Consider the following 17236-nt stretch of genomic DNA (forward strand, 5'->3'; position numbering starts at 1 on the left):
ATGAAATATTGTGTTAATATTTATGTACCTTATGGAACATAACTTATTTGAGTATCCTTAAAATTTTTAGTGGAAGGACTTATCTCTAATATTTCCAAAACTATTTCAGTATTTCTGTAACTGCCTTCACCCCGCCAATTCGCAAAAAATCCTTCACTTACCCCACATGGAAGAAAACTTTACTCAAAACTCTAATGGTTCACAAATCAGAAGATAGTTTTTTGAATATTAATATCAATAGCTCAAAAAATCATCTCATCTTCTTCTGCTTCCTCATCTTCAAATCACCATGGTCGTCGATCTATTAAAATCGACTATGCAAATCTATTGAAATCACGTCGTTCTGATGTTCGAGAAATTAGGTGACGAAAGAGGGATGCGAGCAATCACATTGGTGTTTAGATCAATTGGGACAACAAATTTTGGGAAACGTGTAAAGCAGGGTATGAGTGGATAGAGAAATGTGGTACGCCACAATAAATTCCATTCATCCCAAGTCCCAATAAATTTCATTTTTCTTCCATTCATGCTCCTACAAATTGTCATTGCTGCACTTCTCTTAGAGTTGAGGGTACTTGAGAAGGGAATGTGGTCAAAGAAGGATGTTTTATGTTTAGAGTTGTTATTAAATCTCAGCCATCAGATGAAATGGATGGCTTAGATTTAATGAATATCAAATAATTTCAGCAAATAAATTCCAGCCCCCATCCCGAAACAAACGCATAGAATGAGGACTTAAACCCTACAAGTCCGCATATTCTCCTTCCCAGAAACCTCTCTCCCCCTCTTTTTCTGGGATTTTCTCTTTCGCTCTCCGTCAAAAGCCCTATTCTTACGACCACCAAAAAGTTGACCCTTATTCATCACTCGAAGAAACCCTAATTTTGAATCGTTCATGGCGGATCCAGCTGATCAAAGGGAGCAGAAATACCGCCAGTACCACCCATACCAATCTATCTACGATGTCCCCATCAACAACCTCTACAATCTCCCTACATCACCGGAAATCCTCTTCGATGAAGAGGCCGCCAAGACCCGCCGATCGTGGGGCGAGAATATCCAGTACTACACCGGCTCTGGATACCTTGCCGGCTCAATTCTTGGCGGCGCCAAGGGATCACTGGAGGGCCTTCGCGCAGCCGAGGCCGGTGACACCTTCAAGCTCCGGCTAAATCGGGTGCTCAATTCAGGGGGGCAAGTTGGTCGCAGGTTTGGGAACTCGTTTGGTGTTGTTGGGTTGATTTTCGCGGGATTGGAGAGCGGCTTATATCATTATAGGGACACTGACGATGTTCTGAATAGCGTCCTGGCGGGTTTGGGCACTGGGGCGCTTTACCGAGCGGCCAAGGGACCTAGGTCAGCTGCAATTGCGGGAGCCGTTGGAGGGATCACAGCTGCTATGGCGGTGGCGGGGAAGCATGCAGTGAAGAGATACGTTCCGATTTGAGCAGCGAGAAGATTGGGGGTCGGGGATTCTAGGGGTTTAAAGGTTTGCAAGTTCCAATTTTTTGGTAGTATTTCGGTTTAATTAGATGAAATTTGAGTATAAGGTGGATAACTCTCAGCTTAGAGTTATCTTGTATCCATTTTGTATCTTTGCGATTCTTACAGTTGCTTATATTTTCGAATTATAAATTATTGAATTGATGCAATTCAGAAAACCATGCATGTTTGCTTTTGATTTTTGCTGCTGTATGGTGCTTTATATGGTAGAATGATATTGCATCAATATCAATTAATATGATTGTGAGTGAGTTCTGAACTATGTGATGAATTTGTCCTGTTGTTTGCTATTGCACCTTCTTGTATGTATGTGTAATGTAATTATGAAATGCTTTTGATTTGGTTTCTGAGATGTCACACTCATGTGGTATGGTATATTAATGTGAGAGCACTTGAGATCAGGGTGGTTATACAATATGCAGTTTTCCAAGGGAACATCTGTTGTGAGGTGAATGAAAATATTCAGGTTTGGGCATGGCTTCTTTGTTTTGGAATGAAGGGGAATTGGGAAATTATAAACTGTTCGTGAGTGCATGAAATTGGAGAGCTTCTATCTTATTTTCGGCTACTTCTGCAATCAAAGATTTTATATTGTTGCTTTGCTTTATAAAGCTTCCTTCTCCTTGAAGTCTAAATTAGTAATTTGAGAATAGTTTGTATAGCTACTTATGGTTGGTTTTTATCATTTGTGTTGGATGATGGATTATGTGTTAGAATGCTATTGGATCATTCTCAATTAACATGATCATGACCCATGAGTTGTGCTACCCTGCTACTTCATGACTTTTCTCTGTAGAATGCTATCACACCTCTTGTCTGGGAAAAGGTGAAAGGGTTTTAGGAGTACATGGAATAGAGGAACTTCACTCTGAATTTAGATTGTACTGACAACTTAGCATAGCAAGAATAAAGTCGACAAACAGGAGTCGTCAGTTTGTGTGATGCATGCGAAGAAAATTGAGATTTTGCGCTCTCCTTCCCCTCAAGATCAAGCACCATTGACCGCAGCTCCTCATTCAGAACCAGCAAGGATCGATCCTGCTGGCGGCCATAATCAGCCTCAATTGATACCCCTCATAAAGTCTACTTCAATCGGAGAACATACCAAACGTCCCCTGCCCGTACAGGTGGATCTCCACCTTCGTAAATTTCCTGTGTTTTTGTCTCTTCGATCTCTTCCTCTGTATTCATAAGCAACCTATCAGAGACGCGAGGGGTAGCGATGGAAAATAGGTAGCGTATGAAAAACGCTGAATTTATACGCTGCCGTTTCCAAGGCTTTTAAATGGACTCTTAGAGCATCCATAATGGTGAAATGCAATCTAGCACTCCAAATAAAATTCTCTCCTCCTCTTTCTTAGGTGGCACAAGTTAATTGAATGAATCGGTCCCACAACATTCATTATTCATCAACACTTCATATATTCTAATAGGATGGGGGAGCTGGAATTGGCCTCGGGTGGAATTGTTAGAATTTCTTAAATCTCAGTTGTTGGTTTAATCGGATGGTCATGAGTGGATAGATCAGCAAGACAGAATTATGCTCCTCTGTCCATTGTTTTCCCCTTATTTTCATCTCTTGCACCTCTCTCTTATGCAACACACCAGTGTCTTTACTTCTCTTAGCTGGTCAAAATCTAAACAAAAACAACTCATTTGACGATTTTTTAACTTATCTTTCATTCGTTTCTTCCTCTTTAATCATAATCAAAAAAGGAAACCCATTTAACGATTTTTGAACTATCTTCATCTGTTTCTTCCTCTCGATTTTTGAGGGTAGAAGCTAAATGAATCCAGAAGCAGTATTTTTACTTGGATGAGGAAATAAACGAAATAGGTGCTTTTTTCATATGGTTTTCTCAATACCATCAGTTTCATTTGATTTTTTTTCTAGTTTTCTCAACAACGTCAATTTCGTCTGGTTTTACTGATTGGATTAGGAATGAAAGGGTCTAAGATCTGAGAGTCATGAAGAGAATCCGATTTGAAAAGAGAAGAAGCAGATTTGAGAAGAAAGGGATGTAATGGAGAAGAGAGAATACGACAGAGAGCTATCGAATGTGTTTTTTAATTTTATAAATAGTGATTAAATATCATCCATTTGATCAGATGGATGGTCATGATTTAAAACATTTCATTTAATTTCACCAAACCCAATTCCAACACCCCATTTATAGAAAAAAAATCATCTCAAATACTCCAAAACCATCTCATTATGGATGCTCTTAGTATGCAGTAGTCAGCTTCATGGTGTGGCTTTACTAGCAATGCAACTTTCTGCAGCTTTCCCTTTTCCAGGCATTTGAGTCTCAATTGGTGATGTTGCACTTGTTCTAAGCATGTTTTTGACGTACAAGTTTGCCTTGCAAGTTGTATAAGAGAGACATTTTTAAAAAAATTAAAATAAAATGTGGCGGCCCTTGTTTGACTATATATTAATGGCTTAGTGCTATAATATATACATACACTTACAAATTTACAATAGATAGATAATCAACTTCTAGAAGAAACATTTGTTGTGCATATATATATATATATATTGATTGAGTGATGTTCACGGTATCGTTCCATTGAAAAACTCAATGCAACTAGAACGTGACTTATTTTTCTCTCTTTTTGTTTGATGACTTCAGAATAAGCCTATAACTCATTGGAATTGGTGGGTTTCCCAAAATTTTCTCAACGAAGAAAGAAAGACTTCGTCCAAGTATCCATTGCCAGAGACTTTTTCTATATATTTTAATAAATTAATAATGTCTTTATGCAATATATATATGCATATATGTATATATATTGTTGATTCACCATTTCAATAGGCCGAGTCTTTGGGCAAGTTTTGACATTGTTTTAGCTCAAATGGAATTTTTTTTTATGTTGTTTTTTTTTTAATAATTAGGAATCATGAACCTTGGTTAACAGTAGTTAATTAATATATGCTTAGACACAAAGATAATCTTACGTATCTCAGTGTTTTTTGTCGCAATTATCTCAAATATTAATATGAATGCACATGATTTCACATGGATCATATACGTTCATCTCAACATTTGGGCAGGTTTGTGATCGGTCATGCCCCATCCCATTTTTTTTAAATTCTTTTTTGCTTTTTTTAATGTTACTAATACATTTTTTTCTCTTTCAGTTATGTATCAAAATCGGAAAAGTCAATGCAAACCAAAACATTCTAGAGAGAACTTCCTATAATATTGTTGGTCATTAATAAAATCAAAATCAGGACTTCTTGTCAATAATGGAGGGATTTTTTTATAATTTTTTTTCAACCTAGTTATAGTTATTTTATTATAATTAACGAGATCTACATTTATTTATTTTAAAAGTAAATATTCAGGTATGTCAGGCATTATGACCTAGGAAGGTTTCATGGTATGCAAAAACCAACCGCTTATCTTTGTTGACCTTTTGCTGCTCCAAACTGCCTCAATTACCCTTCAAATGCATAGTTTTTATTTTTTTATTTTTAAAGGGTTGAAATCCCCCCATTTCATTCCAAGATCGTTAAACCTAATGTCACGAGAGCAGCCTAATAATTTATAAACGCTGAAAAAATATTGAATTGCACTAGAAAATTACAAACACTGAATTATATTGTACTACACTGAAATACACCAAACTAAGAACTACGTCTGAATATATCCGAATAGACTAAACAAACAAACACACACACAAAAAACAACTTGAGCAAACATAGTTATTACAACCTTAAAATTATATATATTAAGTGAACAACTGAGGGTACAATTGTCAAAATGGTCGAAGACCCAAGAAATCAAAGACCAAACCTTTGAAACTCAAGAACAATAAATCAAAGACCATTGGGTTTTAGGGGATAAATAAGTAGGCAGAAGCTTCACATGCAATTTGGTCATTATATATATATATATATAGAGCCACGCATCTCTCATCTTCACAATTCCAAACTAGTAGTTCTTTCTCCATTTTTTGTTTGGTTACTAGGAAAGGAAAAGAAAAGAAAAGAAAAATCCTCTGTTATGGCTTCCTCTAAAGGCCTAACTTTCCTAGCTTTGCTGCTTGTATTGCTTCCAATGGTTGCTATGGGAGATGACTTGCTGCCAGAGTTTTATGGTACTAAATTAAAGCCTTTTTACTTCTCTCAAACACACACACACACACACACATATATATATTGAATATTACTGATCATATCCTTTTTGTGCATAACAACTTTGGTGTGATTGGTTATTTCCAGAGAAGGTATGTGAAGAAGTAAATTGTGGGAAGGGAACTTGTGTAGCAAACATAACATATGCATTCAACTACATCTGTGAATGCGAGTCTGGTTGGAAGAGAACCCGATACGACGATGTTGATGACGCTGCACCATTTCTTCCTTGTGTGATTCCAAACTGTAAGCTCCGGCCCTCTCGTACTCGTTTATTCGGTCTTATAGACTTCGAACGGATTCCCTAAAATATAGACAAAAAGTCACTGTTTTCTCTTACGTTCACAGTAAAAGGCCTAGTTCGCCGATTGATGAAACATGTTTGATTATGTAGGTACTCTGGACTACTCGTGCCAGCCAGCTCCACCTCCAGTTCCAGCAACAGAAGTTCCACGCAACTCATCTTTCTTCGATCGTAATAATCACCATAACTTGTAATCTTTCTTTGTCTTCGATTATATATCATGTTAATTTGTAACTGACAATATAATTTCGTTGTTTCTCATATATATATAGCTTGTTATTGGGCATACTGTGGAGAAGGAAGTTGTACAAAGAACAAAACATACAACTACGAATGTTCATGCCAATCCGGGTTCTATAATCTCATGAACAGCACTTACTTCCCCTGCTACAGCGATTGTAAGAAAACACCACACCACTTGCTTTAATTTCTTTGATTGAATTGAAATTAACAAGAGGTTTAATTATTTCTTTGATTTGATTTTGAAGGTACGATTGGATCGGATTGTGCAAGTCTCGGAATTAAAGTTGCAAATCAAGAAACCGGTGGAAGTCAAGGTGGGAGCTAGCTAGGGACTTCTATCGAACATCTCATGTGCATGTATTTTGAACTAACTTAATTGTTATATATTGATATACTCACTCACAGTGTCAATTTTCTTTCTCTGCTTTGTTTATGCTTCAGGAACATCAATCCTGCCAGGAAAATTTCACTGGATCATGATCTTGCTCATGTCAATGGCTTTGTTCATCAAGAATTAATTAGTCCCAGCTCGATCACTGTGTTCTGTGATCAAATCTATTATTATCATCTCCCAGATTCTTGTGTTGATAGTTAGTATGAATAAGGCAGATTATTTATTATTCCTGAGATTATTGTTGTTGTTGTTGTTTGTTGTATAAGACTTGTTACAGATTGAATAATTGATTTTATGTATTTGTTTGTTTGCTCAAATTCTTCACGAAAATTAAAGGAAAAAAAAATTTAGGTAAATTAAGACAACAACATTAATTGTCAAAAATAACAAAAATATATTAGTCAAATTAATAGGCTATTTACATGGAATTTCCCCTTCCTTCAATTTAATTGTGGGTGTAAATGGAATGGTTAATGGTAAACATATGAGAAAATTTGTGTATCTTATTGTTTGATTTGACTAAGATTGTCCATCTTATTATTCACTTATATTCGCATTCATGTTAGAAAATTGTGTATCTTATTGTTTTTGACTAAGATTGTGCATCTTATTATTCTATTCTAGTCTATTCCCATCACCTTTTCTACCTACCAATATTTTTGGGTCGATTATTTTTCTCATTAAATTTTGTTGGGGAAATATAGAATCTTTAGGCATCGATTGGTTTGTTTTATTGTAATGAGGATAGGATTCGCATTACAAGTAATCAAATTATGAGAATTGAATTAATACATAATCCTATTAAGTTGTTTGATGAATAATAAGGAGCTTACTTCGGTCCAGCCAAGGAGTTCACCTCGGTAAGTACCAAGGTAACTAGCATTGTTTTTCCTCCTTTGGGTTGTAATACAGGTGTCACTGACGATGCATTAGTGACGGGGATATTTTGCTAATTTTTCTTCATAGCCAAAGAATAATTTCAAATTTTCAATACATTGACACAAACAAATGCTAAACATCTATGTCAAATCTATGTTTTCAATTATTTCAAAGTAGTATTCCTATTCAAGTTGCAATGCTAAAATAATCATTAAATAAATAATAAACAACCACCACCTCAAAAACAAGGCACAAAAAGAAAACATTGCCCCTCATTTGGTCATCACTTCCACTCCATTCGACCCGGCAATGATCACCGCATTTGCCATATCCAAGAACAATCCATGTTCCACCACCCCTTCAAATTTGGAAATCTCCCTCCCCGCCGCATTCCCGTCTTTGATGGGGTTCTTGAAGTACAAATCAACAATGTAGTTGTTATTATCAGTAACATACGGCTCCTCCCCTCCTCCTCCTTGAACCAATCTCAACTTTGCCTCACATCCTTCCTCCTTGAACAAATCTCTCAGCCTCTCCAAATTGTACTTCCAGCAGAATTGCACAACCTCCACTGGCATTGCCAACCCACTCCCACCTAACCCAGAAACCAATTTCGTCTCATCTGCCACCACCACAAACTTCTCCGACGCAGCCTCCACCATCTTCTCCCTCAACAGGGCCCCTCCACGTCCCTTAACGAGATTAAGGTCAGGATCAACCTCGTCGGCGCCGTCAATAGCGAGGTCAATTTTCGGGTGGTCATCGAGGACCGAGAGAGGGATTCCCAGGGATTTGGCTTGCTCTTCGGTGCGTTTCGAAGTGGGGATTCCGATAATGTCGGAGAGTTGGCCGGTGGAGAGGAGTTGGCCGAGCTTGGCGACAACAAAGGCGGCAGTGGAGCCAGTGCCGAGGCCGAGGATCATCCCAGATTGAACATAGGCGACGGCCTTATCGGCGGCGAGCTTCTTGAGGTCGTCTTGGGTGAGGGAAGTTGGGGCTGACTTGGCAGTGATGGAGAAGGTTTTAGTGGGGGTGCGTAGGTTAAAGGGAGGGGTCCGCAGGATAAGGCGAGTGGATAGGTGGCGACGGTGGTGGTCATGGTGGTGGTGGTTGGTTGAGGGAGGGGATAGGAGTGATAAGGAGGCCATTAGTTTTGGTGGAAGTGGTTGGTTTGGTATTGGTGGAATGGAATTGGGAGGTTGGTGTAGTTTTGGTTTTGAGCGGGGATACCACTAATTCAATATAGAATTACAATAAAGAAAAAAAAAAAGAAGAGATTGTGCAAAATGTTTTTCTTCTCTCTTTTAGGGTTTGCCCATTTGGAGGGTTAGGGGTGTTGGGTTTGGGAGGGTTAGGATTTTTATCCCATTGCACTCTTATTTATAATTGTAAATCTCACCTAATCAATCACAATTCATATCATGATTTACAAACTAAAATGAACATGATAACTGTGGAAGCTACAACCACATAGACTTGAAAAGGAAATAAAATGGCTAAACTAGTTGACCGACGCAAAGTGTGTTTGACAAGGGGTGCCTGTCTTACTTCTTCTTCTCTTTATCGTCTTTTTAGTCTTCATGGTGGTTCGTCATCTTCTTACTTCTAGGCATGGTCTTGGCACGTCATGACGTGATCGATCACAAGAGACTACCTACTTCCTTGATGCTTGAGTTATTATACCAAATTATCCTGTGTAATCGCCACATCTTCAAATTGTGTAAATCGTGGTTATGGAACCATATCATGGTCTTTCTTCATGGAGGCTATTGAAGCACTAGGAATATGTGGCTCGTCGCACTCCTCTGAAATGTAGGTTTCATGCTTGTCGTTGATGAGAAGAGGCTAACGATTGTCATTCTTGAGTGTTTCTGGTTGATGAACGTGGTAATGTGACTTCCACAAAGTGTAGGAGGAAGTCGATTGTGGTCTTTGGTTGTCGAGCAATTACTTAAGATCTGTATGAGATAATTTAGGAGCGTGTTAACTGCAAACTCCAAAATCTTTTGAGCCTTTTCTAAGATTATCCAACTAAAATCATTAGCTAATAAACTGCTTTTAAATAGAATAAAACAGCTTAAATAATAAATCCCTAGATTTTAGTTGATAAAACTTTTTTAGACAATCTTGATTTTTAGCAACAGATTCTTAGATTTCAACTTGCATAGAATCAAATTCTCTGTAAAACAAACAAACAATTAGTGTAAAACTTTCTTGTCCTCGTCATGTGTCCATTGGTGCTTGGATTAGAATGGCCCCTGGTGAACCCCATACCACCACGTTTCATCAAGTGAGAACTAGAAAATACAAAAATATCACCCATTAAAGCGATATATCACCCATTAATCCTAATTTTATTTCATTAATTTTAGAAAATACTAAAATATCCTATTTCTTTATTCATTAATTTCACTCCTCGAAACCAAAAAAGAGGGATTGAAGCGAAAGCCACGCACAGCACGCTAACTAACACGAACGGCAAAACATAACTTTCACATTACACCACACGTACAACATGAATTCATGCGATACATACACTGATACACCACTTCCAAACTCCCGTCAATCACGAAACCCGCACCCACGCTTGTCCAAAACCCCCTCACAACGCATGATCTACTTCTCTCCGCAAAACGCACACCCAAAGCTCCAATTTTTAGTTCCCAATCGTTAGATCCATAACCCGGAACTCGGTTTTCTCTTTCTCAAACACTTCCCTTGGAAGAATTTGGGGTTGAATGCGGTGTTAGACGGGAGATATGGCGGGACAGGTGGTGAAACTGAAGAGAGAGACTCTAGAGGCATGCATGACATGCCCTCTTTGTAATAAGCTGTTGAGGGAAGCTACTATGATATCTGTGTGTCTCCATACGTGTAAATTGCTCTATCTTTGGTTTATTTTATTTTATGGGCATGTTGTTGTTTTGCATATTTTGACCTGAGTTCTTTGTGTTCTGTCATTTCATGATCTGGGTTGGTACTTGTTTAGCAATTTCGATACTCACTTCTCTGTATTTTAGGATTCTTTGATGGTACGTGCCACTTTTACGATTTCAAATTCATTTGCAATCTTACATTTTGAAATATATTGATTGCTTGCTACGTGAATCTATTGATTGCTTCGGTGATCTTATTTGGTTACATCCCTTTGAAAATAATTATACACAGTTAAATTTGTTGTGATGCCATCAGGGATGATGATTGAAAATGTCTTCCTTTCATTTTTGAGTCGTACATAGTTGACTGGTGGGTCTACACTCCAGATTCCATATTTCATGTACTTAGGGAGCATCTGGAAGTCATTGCAGTGTGTCATTTGCTGTTTTTTGAAGAGTTAATACAAATTATTTATCATATTATTGGTAGAAGCACAATTGAGCATTGAGTGGTTGTTTCGTAAAGGCATGAATCCGAAAAATATGCTGTTTATTTCTGTTTAGTGTAGTTAGCTTTGATGTTCTAATTGTTGATTTTCCCGACATAAATATATGCAACTTTTCATATTGATATTAGTTAGTCTACATTAAAAGGTTTGTTATGTAAATATATTTTCACAGGTCTTGTCATTGAAGCACTTTGTGCTTTTGTTCTTAACTATATTTCAACATGCATTGTATCTGAGCCAAACATAACTAGTCAAATCTTACCATATCAATTGGTCTTCCATGCCTGAAAAGCAAGTTCTGCGGGTTGACTATTCTGTTTCATGCTCAAGTGAATTTTTGTTGTTAATTTTCCTTCTGGTTTATTAGTACTGTTTATTGTCTGCCCCCTGCAAATGGAAATTTATCTTCTTTGGAGTTTCATCTTCTGTTTATATAATTTTGTATAAAGTGCTTTTTTCAAATTAAATCACAAAATTAATCGTTTAAGCCCAGGTTACTTTCACTAGTAAGTTGCAACAATCATGAGTATTTGGTGTTACAGCCCTGAGCCCCTGAGGCAGTTTGGCTTAGTCAGTTAGTTATTTGCTAACTGTTACAACTCTAACGTGGACCTAGAATCAGATAATGAGAATTTTGCGACGGAGGATAACTCATTGTCAAACTGCTTAGAAATAATGTCACATACACTACTTAACGTGTATGCAAAAGTTCTCCGTTACATCATGTCCTTTTTACCTCTTATGACCTTGTCATCTCCTTCTAACTTATTATCAGTGTGCTTTACCTTCATTTTGTTTATTGAATGATCTGAAAAAGGATATAACCTGTTTTTTGCGTACGATGATTTTTTTCTTTTAATATGGAAAGGGGATGGCGTTAGGCAGGGGGCTTGTTTTATGCTTGTCTAATAGATATTTAGAAGAGCCATGCACCTTCCAGTTCCCACATCATCTCCATAGATTTTTTATTCGACGATTTGTTCCTAGTACTTTGATTTTTGAAACCATACCAGTCTGCAGGAAGTGCATATATGAGAAGCTTTCAGATGAGGAGGCTGATTGCTGTCCTGTATGCAATATTGATATAGGGTGTCTTCCTGTAGAGAAGCTCAGGTTAGTATGTGATTATGAATTTTTGTTCTCTTTTTAGTATACGTGCACGCAAGCATACTCAATCTGGCTCACTGGCATATGACGCATGTAAACATAAGCACATGCTTCTTTCTTTCTCTTTTTCTCTTTGCGCTCTCTTTTCCTTTTCCTTTATTTCTTCTTATCGAATGAACCACTTTTTTTTTTTTTTTTTTTTTTTAAGTTTTTGTAGTCGTAGAAATTCTATGTAGATGGAGGGGATTTCTTGAGTGTTTATGCAAAATGGATCTACTTAGTAGGGTTGCTCTTTGATTTTAAGATTTAAGCATGTTAAATTGCTCGTTACTTGTTAAACTGCTTAATAGCCCATGTTTAAGCAACTAATGCATTTATTAGTGTAACACCTTCATGAGAAAGCAAAGTGTTCAATTATGTTTGGAATGTTCTATGCCATCAAGTAATTAATCCATACGTCATTCCTCTCCTGCTTGATATTGTCGATCAATACTTATTCAAATATTATGTTATGGTATTTCCTAGAATTTTCTAGTTGAAATGTAATTGGAAATCCCAGAAAAAAGGAGGCAAAACCCAATGCAAAAGGCTTTAACAATGCTGGCAGAGTCTGGGAAAAGTAAATGTAACATCTCAAATACACTTGGGAAAATTTCATGTCGTACAAGACTTGTACACTCATGGTCTCTCTTTCAGATTGTTCTTTTATGTAATTCTTCTTTCAGAAGTTATAAATTTTATGCACAAATCCCTATTTTGTGGTTGCACCTTTACTTTTATTTGCTTTGTGTCCCCTTTCATATCTTCAATCTTGTTTTCCTTTTTGTGTGTATAAGATGATCTCCCTTCCTTGTCTTCTTCTGTTATTCCTTGTATCAAAATATCCAAACTATGCAGTTTTTTTCCTGGATCTAGATGTTCATAGATTCAACTATTCTGCTTTCAAATCTATTGTATTAATACTTTTAAATATTTATCCATTGAGTTGAAATATGGAGATAAGAATTGGAATGGTTGCAAGTTGCAACGGCACTATTCCCTTGGCCATTTACTTGATAGTATGGAGAGAGAGACTAGAAAAGGTCTTTTGAAGAGCAATCCTCTATGACTGTAATGTTATAATTGGCCAAATTCTTTCTGTTATTGTCGAAGATCCCGATGTATTTTTTCATATGTACTTGATTGGGTTTTTTCATACGTACTTGAGTTGCTATCGTTTTCGTCTTTGCTAAAATGATGACATCCCCTTGGGGCCTTAATTTCAATAATCTCTCTTTAAATGGGAGGTGTGGGGGTGGGAACCATCAAGAACAACAATAGCCATGTCTTCTATGTTCAAACTAACATGCTTTCCTGAAGCATTTCTTTCTTGGTTGTCTCTCAACTATTTCAAATACTTGATATGTGTTTTTAAGGTTTAACTTTAATATTATGCATATGCAAGCTGTCCTTTTTTACCAAAAGAAAATAAATAAAAACATTCAGTTGCTTTACCAATGCTTTTTCCTAACTAGTCTTATACAAATGTTGGAGACAAAGTCAAGAATAAGTCGTATGAATGAATTCCATGGTTGCAGTAGAGAAGGTCACATGTTTCAATAATACTTAGTCATAGAATTGATGCTTTTGAAATCTACTATATATATTAAATTAAACGAATTTTCACTTGACTTTTGAGTCCTTTTTGTGTGCGAGTGTTTGTGTTCTGGATGTTTACTTGACTTTGAGTCGATTCTGGATATCAATTTTTATCATCATACACTGGCTGTTGGTGGTTCATTCATTTAACAATCTGTGAAAAAATTGAAACACTTCCACACAAACTAAGTAATAATGATTGTGTTTGCTGCAACCAATTGCATCTTAACATTCGCTCTCCCAGTCTCCCTTACTTTAATTCCATTGTTACAAAGTGGAGCCCGGAAGTTTCATTCAGTTATGTCTTCTGCTATTGGGAATTCTTTAAACAACTTTCTAGCAAAACAATTAGTTGATAATGCATATTTTGATGCTCCTTTTAAATTTTGCAGGCCTGATCATAATTTGCAAGACATAAGAGCAAAAATATTTCCTCTCAAAAGAAGGAAGATTAAGGCTCCTGAAATTACACCTTCAGTTGCAGCGCCTGCAAAGAGGAAGGAAAGATCACTGTCATCACTGGTGGTCAGTGCTCCCAAAGTATCCACCCAAACAGGCTTGACGGGAAGGAGAACAAAAGCTGGGGCGAGAAAGGCTGCGTCTTTACGAGGTTGTGGTTTTATTCATGAGTTACCCATTAAGAAAGAAGAAATTTTGGAAGATCATCCTATGAGCTCAAGCTCGCCCGAGTCTCTAAACAAAACTGCTCAAAATAAATGCCAGGTAAGGATGACTTTTTTCCGACTCCTTATTCTTTACTAGCTTGAGTTCTGATTGTGAGCTGTTTCGAAGCTACTCTTGCATTTATGCTGTTTCTTTCTTCTTCTTTTTAGGGGGTTGGGGTGGGGTGGGCAGATCTTTTTTATCTGTATTATGAGTTCCTTACCAATCATTAAATCAACACAGGGTTCTGTTGTGGAGCGTTCTAATGACGGCGAGGCTAAAGAAGATACAGGGAAAGATGTTGAAACAATAGAAGGAAAAGTTGACCTGTGGACACCCCTAAACTGTCTCGTTGAAGCTGCTAACAGGACCAAGTCTTCTAAGTTAAATTCACCAGTTTCCTTTTCTAAGTCAGGGACATCCAATGTCCCTGATTATGAATTTTATTCACCTGAGTCAAAAGCCAAAAAAGAGTCTCCTAGTGTTCGTGATGGTGAAATATTTGTGCCTAAATCCAAAAATAAAGATCGTGGAAATAATACCAAGGTTGAAGATATTAAGGGAGGGACAATTTTGCTTCCAGGACCAGTGAAACGGAGACGATTTCGTGCAGCATCAAGGAAAAGGGCAGTTATGTCTGATGGGCAGTGCACCTCGGCACAAGCCATGGTAGATGCTTCAGTTTCCAAGTGCAACAGAAGAAACAGACCAATTTGGTTCTCTTTGGTTGCTTTGGAAGACCAGTAAGTTGACCATAACGTCTAAGACATTTAAATATTTTCCTTTACAAGCTTGATGTTACCGATTTAGTGATAGGTTCTGAATTTAAGGTAAATTCTTCAGGAAAGGAGACGAGTCATTGCCGCAGATTCCCACTTGTTACTTGAGGATTAGGTGAGTTACTTTGATATCATTTTGCATTTGATTTCCACAGTTGTGTAAATTCTTTGAGTTCATGGTCTGACCTCTGCCTATTACGGTGTGATCTTTTACAACCATAAGTTTAGTATTATACTATACCTTTCTTACAAGATCTAATGCATGCCAAGTATGAAATTAGCAGTCTATCCACCTATGTATTACCAATTGCTGTTGTCTTTTGTAGTCACTGTAAGGACAAGGTTTTGGCCGCTGGTCAGGTGTGGGATTTTATTAGATGAAGGCTGATAGTACCCATTAGCATAGGAAGCAAGCTTTTGTGAAACATGTAATCAACATGTGAGATCAGTGATTTAAGGCTCCTTCACTTGGGTGTAAGCCGTAATCCCTCCTGTTTATGTGTTTGTGTTCTTGTTCGCATGTGGGTGCTTGTACTAAATCTCCAAGGAGTTCGGTGTTTTTTACGTGGCAACTATCACTATTATACCATAAGAAAGTAAAATGTTACACTAAGTTTTAAGATGTCCAAAGTACATGAAGAGAGACCATCTCATTAGTTTGAAAACTAGATTATATACAGAACTGTTGTCGTTGCTAGCTTGTGCTGAATTGATGTCCTCTATGCTAAATTGATATGGTGGGCATTTCGGAGGGGAAGTTTATGTATGATTTCTTAATTTTTTTTTTCCTTCTTTTTTTTTTTCAATTAGCTTAAGCTAATGAGTGAAATTTTATGTTACCGTAGTTGGGGGCCTACATTTTGATATGGCCATGTTTCATATTGTATTGACATTTTGGTTTTGTGCATTGTAGGGATGGTAAAATGACGGTCTCGTTCATCCAAAAGTACCTTGCAAAGAAACTTTATCTTCCAAGTGAGGCTGAGGTGGCTTTTTCTTTCTCTCCATTTTATTGAGCTGAGCGTATTCAGTATTCGCATTTTCTATTAAAGCAGATTACCTTTTACTTTTTAAATTTTCAACTTCTATCTATAATTTGCGAACCAAAGGACAAACTCCTTGAAACATCTTTGCCAATTGCCATCGAGGGTAAGGCTAGATACAACTTGTCGTTTTCCTTGCCTACTGTGGGAACTTTTTGCACAACAATGAGCCTACATTTTTCGGTGCAATATTTTCACTGCAAGTACATATTGTCATATTGATAGGTGGAGATTTTATGCCGAGGCCACCCCGTGCTTCCAACGCTGCAATTACATAACCTGGTGGATATATGGTTTCGAACAGCACCGACATCAAAGAAGGTACCAGCATCCATCGGCTCCTCGGCCAAGGACTTTGTAATGGTCCTGTCATACTGTCGAAAAGTTCGAGCCTCTTAAAACGAGCTTCCTTTTTCTTTTCTTTTTGTCGTGTTTTGTCGTTGAGCTTTCTGATTGCGAAATGTTTGGCACCGGATTTTGAAGTTGAATTTACTGAGGCCATCTTATCTGTTCTTCCCGTGCTTGGACAGTGAATATGATAATTTGTATGAATTCATTTAGTTTAATTAGTTTCGATCGCTGATTATTCGTTTTCAAAGTGAACAAAACTGGTGTTTGTTCATTGTAATAGGGCGTTATTGCATGATTTCCAAGAGGAAGAAATTAATAGACAACAAACTGACACTGTGATGTCTTTTCCACACTTAGTAGTTAGCATATCGCACTTCTTTGTAAAACCATGTTAAAAATATTCTCGTGGGTGGTTTTGTAGTTTGGATTGTTGTCTATGTGTTGGCGCTCCTCTATGCTGGACAGGAGATTCTGACTCAGGGTGGTAGGAGTGTTTGAGTATGTGATGTGATGATTTGTGTTTCGATTGTATCAGGACTTGCTCTTAGTTCAAAGTATTTGATATGAAGTTTTATGCATCAATATGTTGGTTCGAGGGTATCTTCTTGGAATACAAACACCGGAATGAGAGTGTTTCTATTAGATAGAATGAAAATAACACATCAAAGCGTTGATGGACCAAAATTTCTGAATTCTGATGGAGTTACTAATCTGGAACAATTTTCAATTTTGAGTGACCAAAATGAAATCTTGCGCATCTTTGGATGACCAAAATTCATGAACCTAAACGTTGATACTTCCAAGGA

The 17236-nt window shown here is 37.2% G+C and overlaps 4 protein-coding genes across 4 annotated transcripts; 3 read left to right on the top strand and 1 right to left on the bottom strand.

The window, feature by feature from the left end:
• Positions 1–749: 749 nt before the first annotated feature.
• On the top strand, positions 750–1765 carry LOC120010266 (mitochondrial import inner membrane translocase subunit TIM23-3). The gene has a single exon (XM_038861010.1). The coding sequence runs from the start codon at positions 896–898 to the stop codon at positions 1445–1447; it is 552 nt and encodes a 183-aa protein (XP_038716938.1). The 5' UTR covers positions 750–895; the 3' UTR covers positions 1448–1765.
• A 3654-nt stretch (positions 1766–5419) lies between these two features.
• Positions 5420–6894, top strand: LOC120011362. Its single transcript, XM_038862462.1, has 6 exons — positions 5420–5607; positions 5732–5890; positions 6039–6119; positions 6221–6346; positions 6437–6505; positions 6633–6894. Exons 1-6 carry the CDS (start codon positions 5514–5516, stop codon positions 6707–6709), a joined length of 606 nt encoding a protein of 201 aa, XP_038718390.1. The 5' UTR covers positions 5420–5513; the 3' UTR covers positions 6710–6894.
• Positions 6895–7504: 610 nt separating this feature from the next.
• On the bottom strand, positions 7505–8707 carry LOC120010804 (probable ribose-5-phosphate isomerase 3, chloroplastic). The gene has a single exon (XM_038861667.1). It carries the CDS (start codon positions 8610–8612, stop codon positions 7737–7739), a length of 876 nt encoding a protein of 291 aa, XP_038717595.1. The 5' UTR covers positions 8613–8707; the 3' UTR covers positions 7505–7736.
• Positions 8708–9959: 1252 nt separating this feature from the next.
• Positions 9960–16853, top strand: LOC120010803 (E3 ubiquitin protein ligase DRIP2-like). The gene is made up of 7 exons (XM_038861666.1): positions 9960–10338; positions 11863–11962; positions 13987–14317; positions 14501–15000; positions 15101–15151; positions 15950–16022; positions 16305–16853. The coding sequence occupies exons 1-7, from the start codon at positions 10224–10226 to the stop codon at positions 16476–16478; spliced, it is 1344 nt and encodes a 447-aa protein (XP_038717594.1). The 5' UTR covers positions 9960–10223; the 3' UTR covers positions 16479–16853.
• The last annotated feature ends 383 nt before the right edge of the window (positions 16854–17236 follow it).

This window comes from Tripterygium wilfordii, chromosome 12 (assembly GCF_013401445.1).
Source record: "Tripterygium wilfordii isolate XIE 37 chromosome 12, ASM1340144v1, whole genome shotgun sequence".
NCBI classification, from domain to species: Eukaryota; Viridiplantae; Streptophyta; class Magnoliopsida; order Celastrales; family Celastraceae; genus Tripterygium; species Tripterygium wilfordii.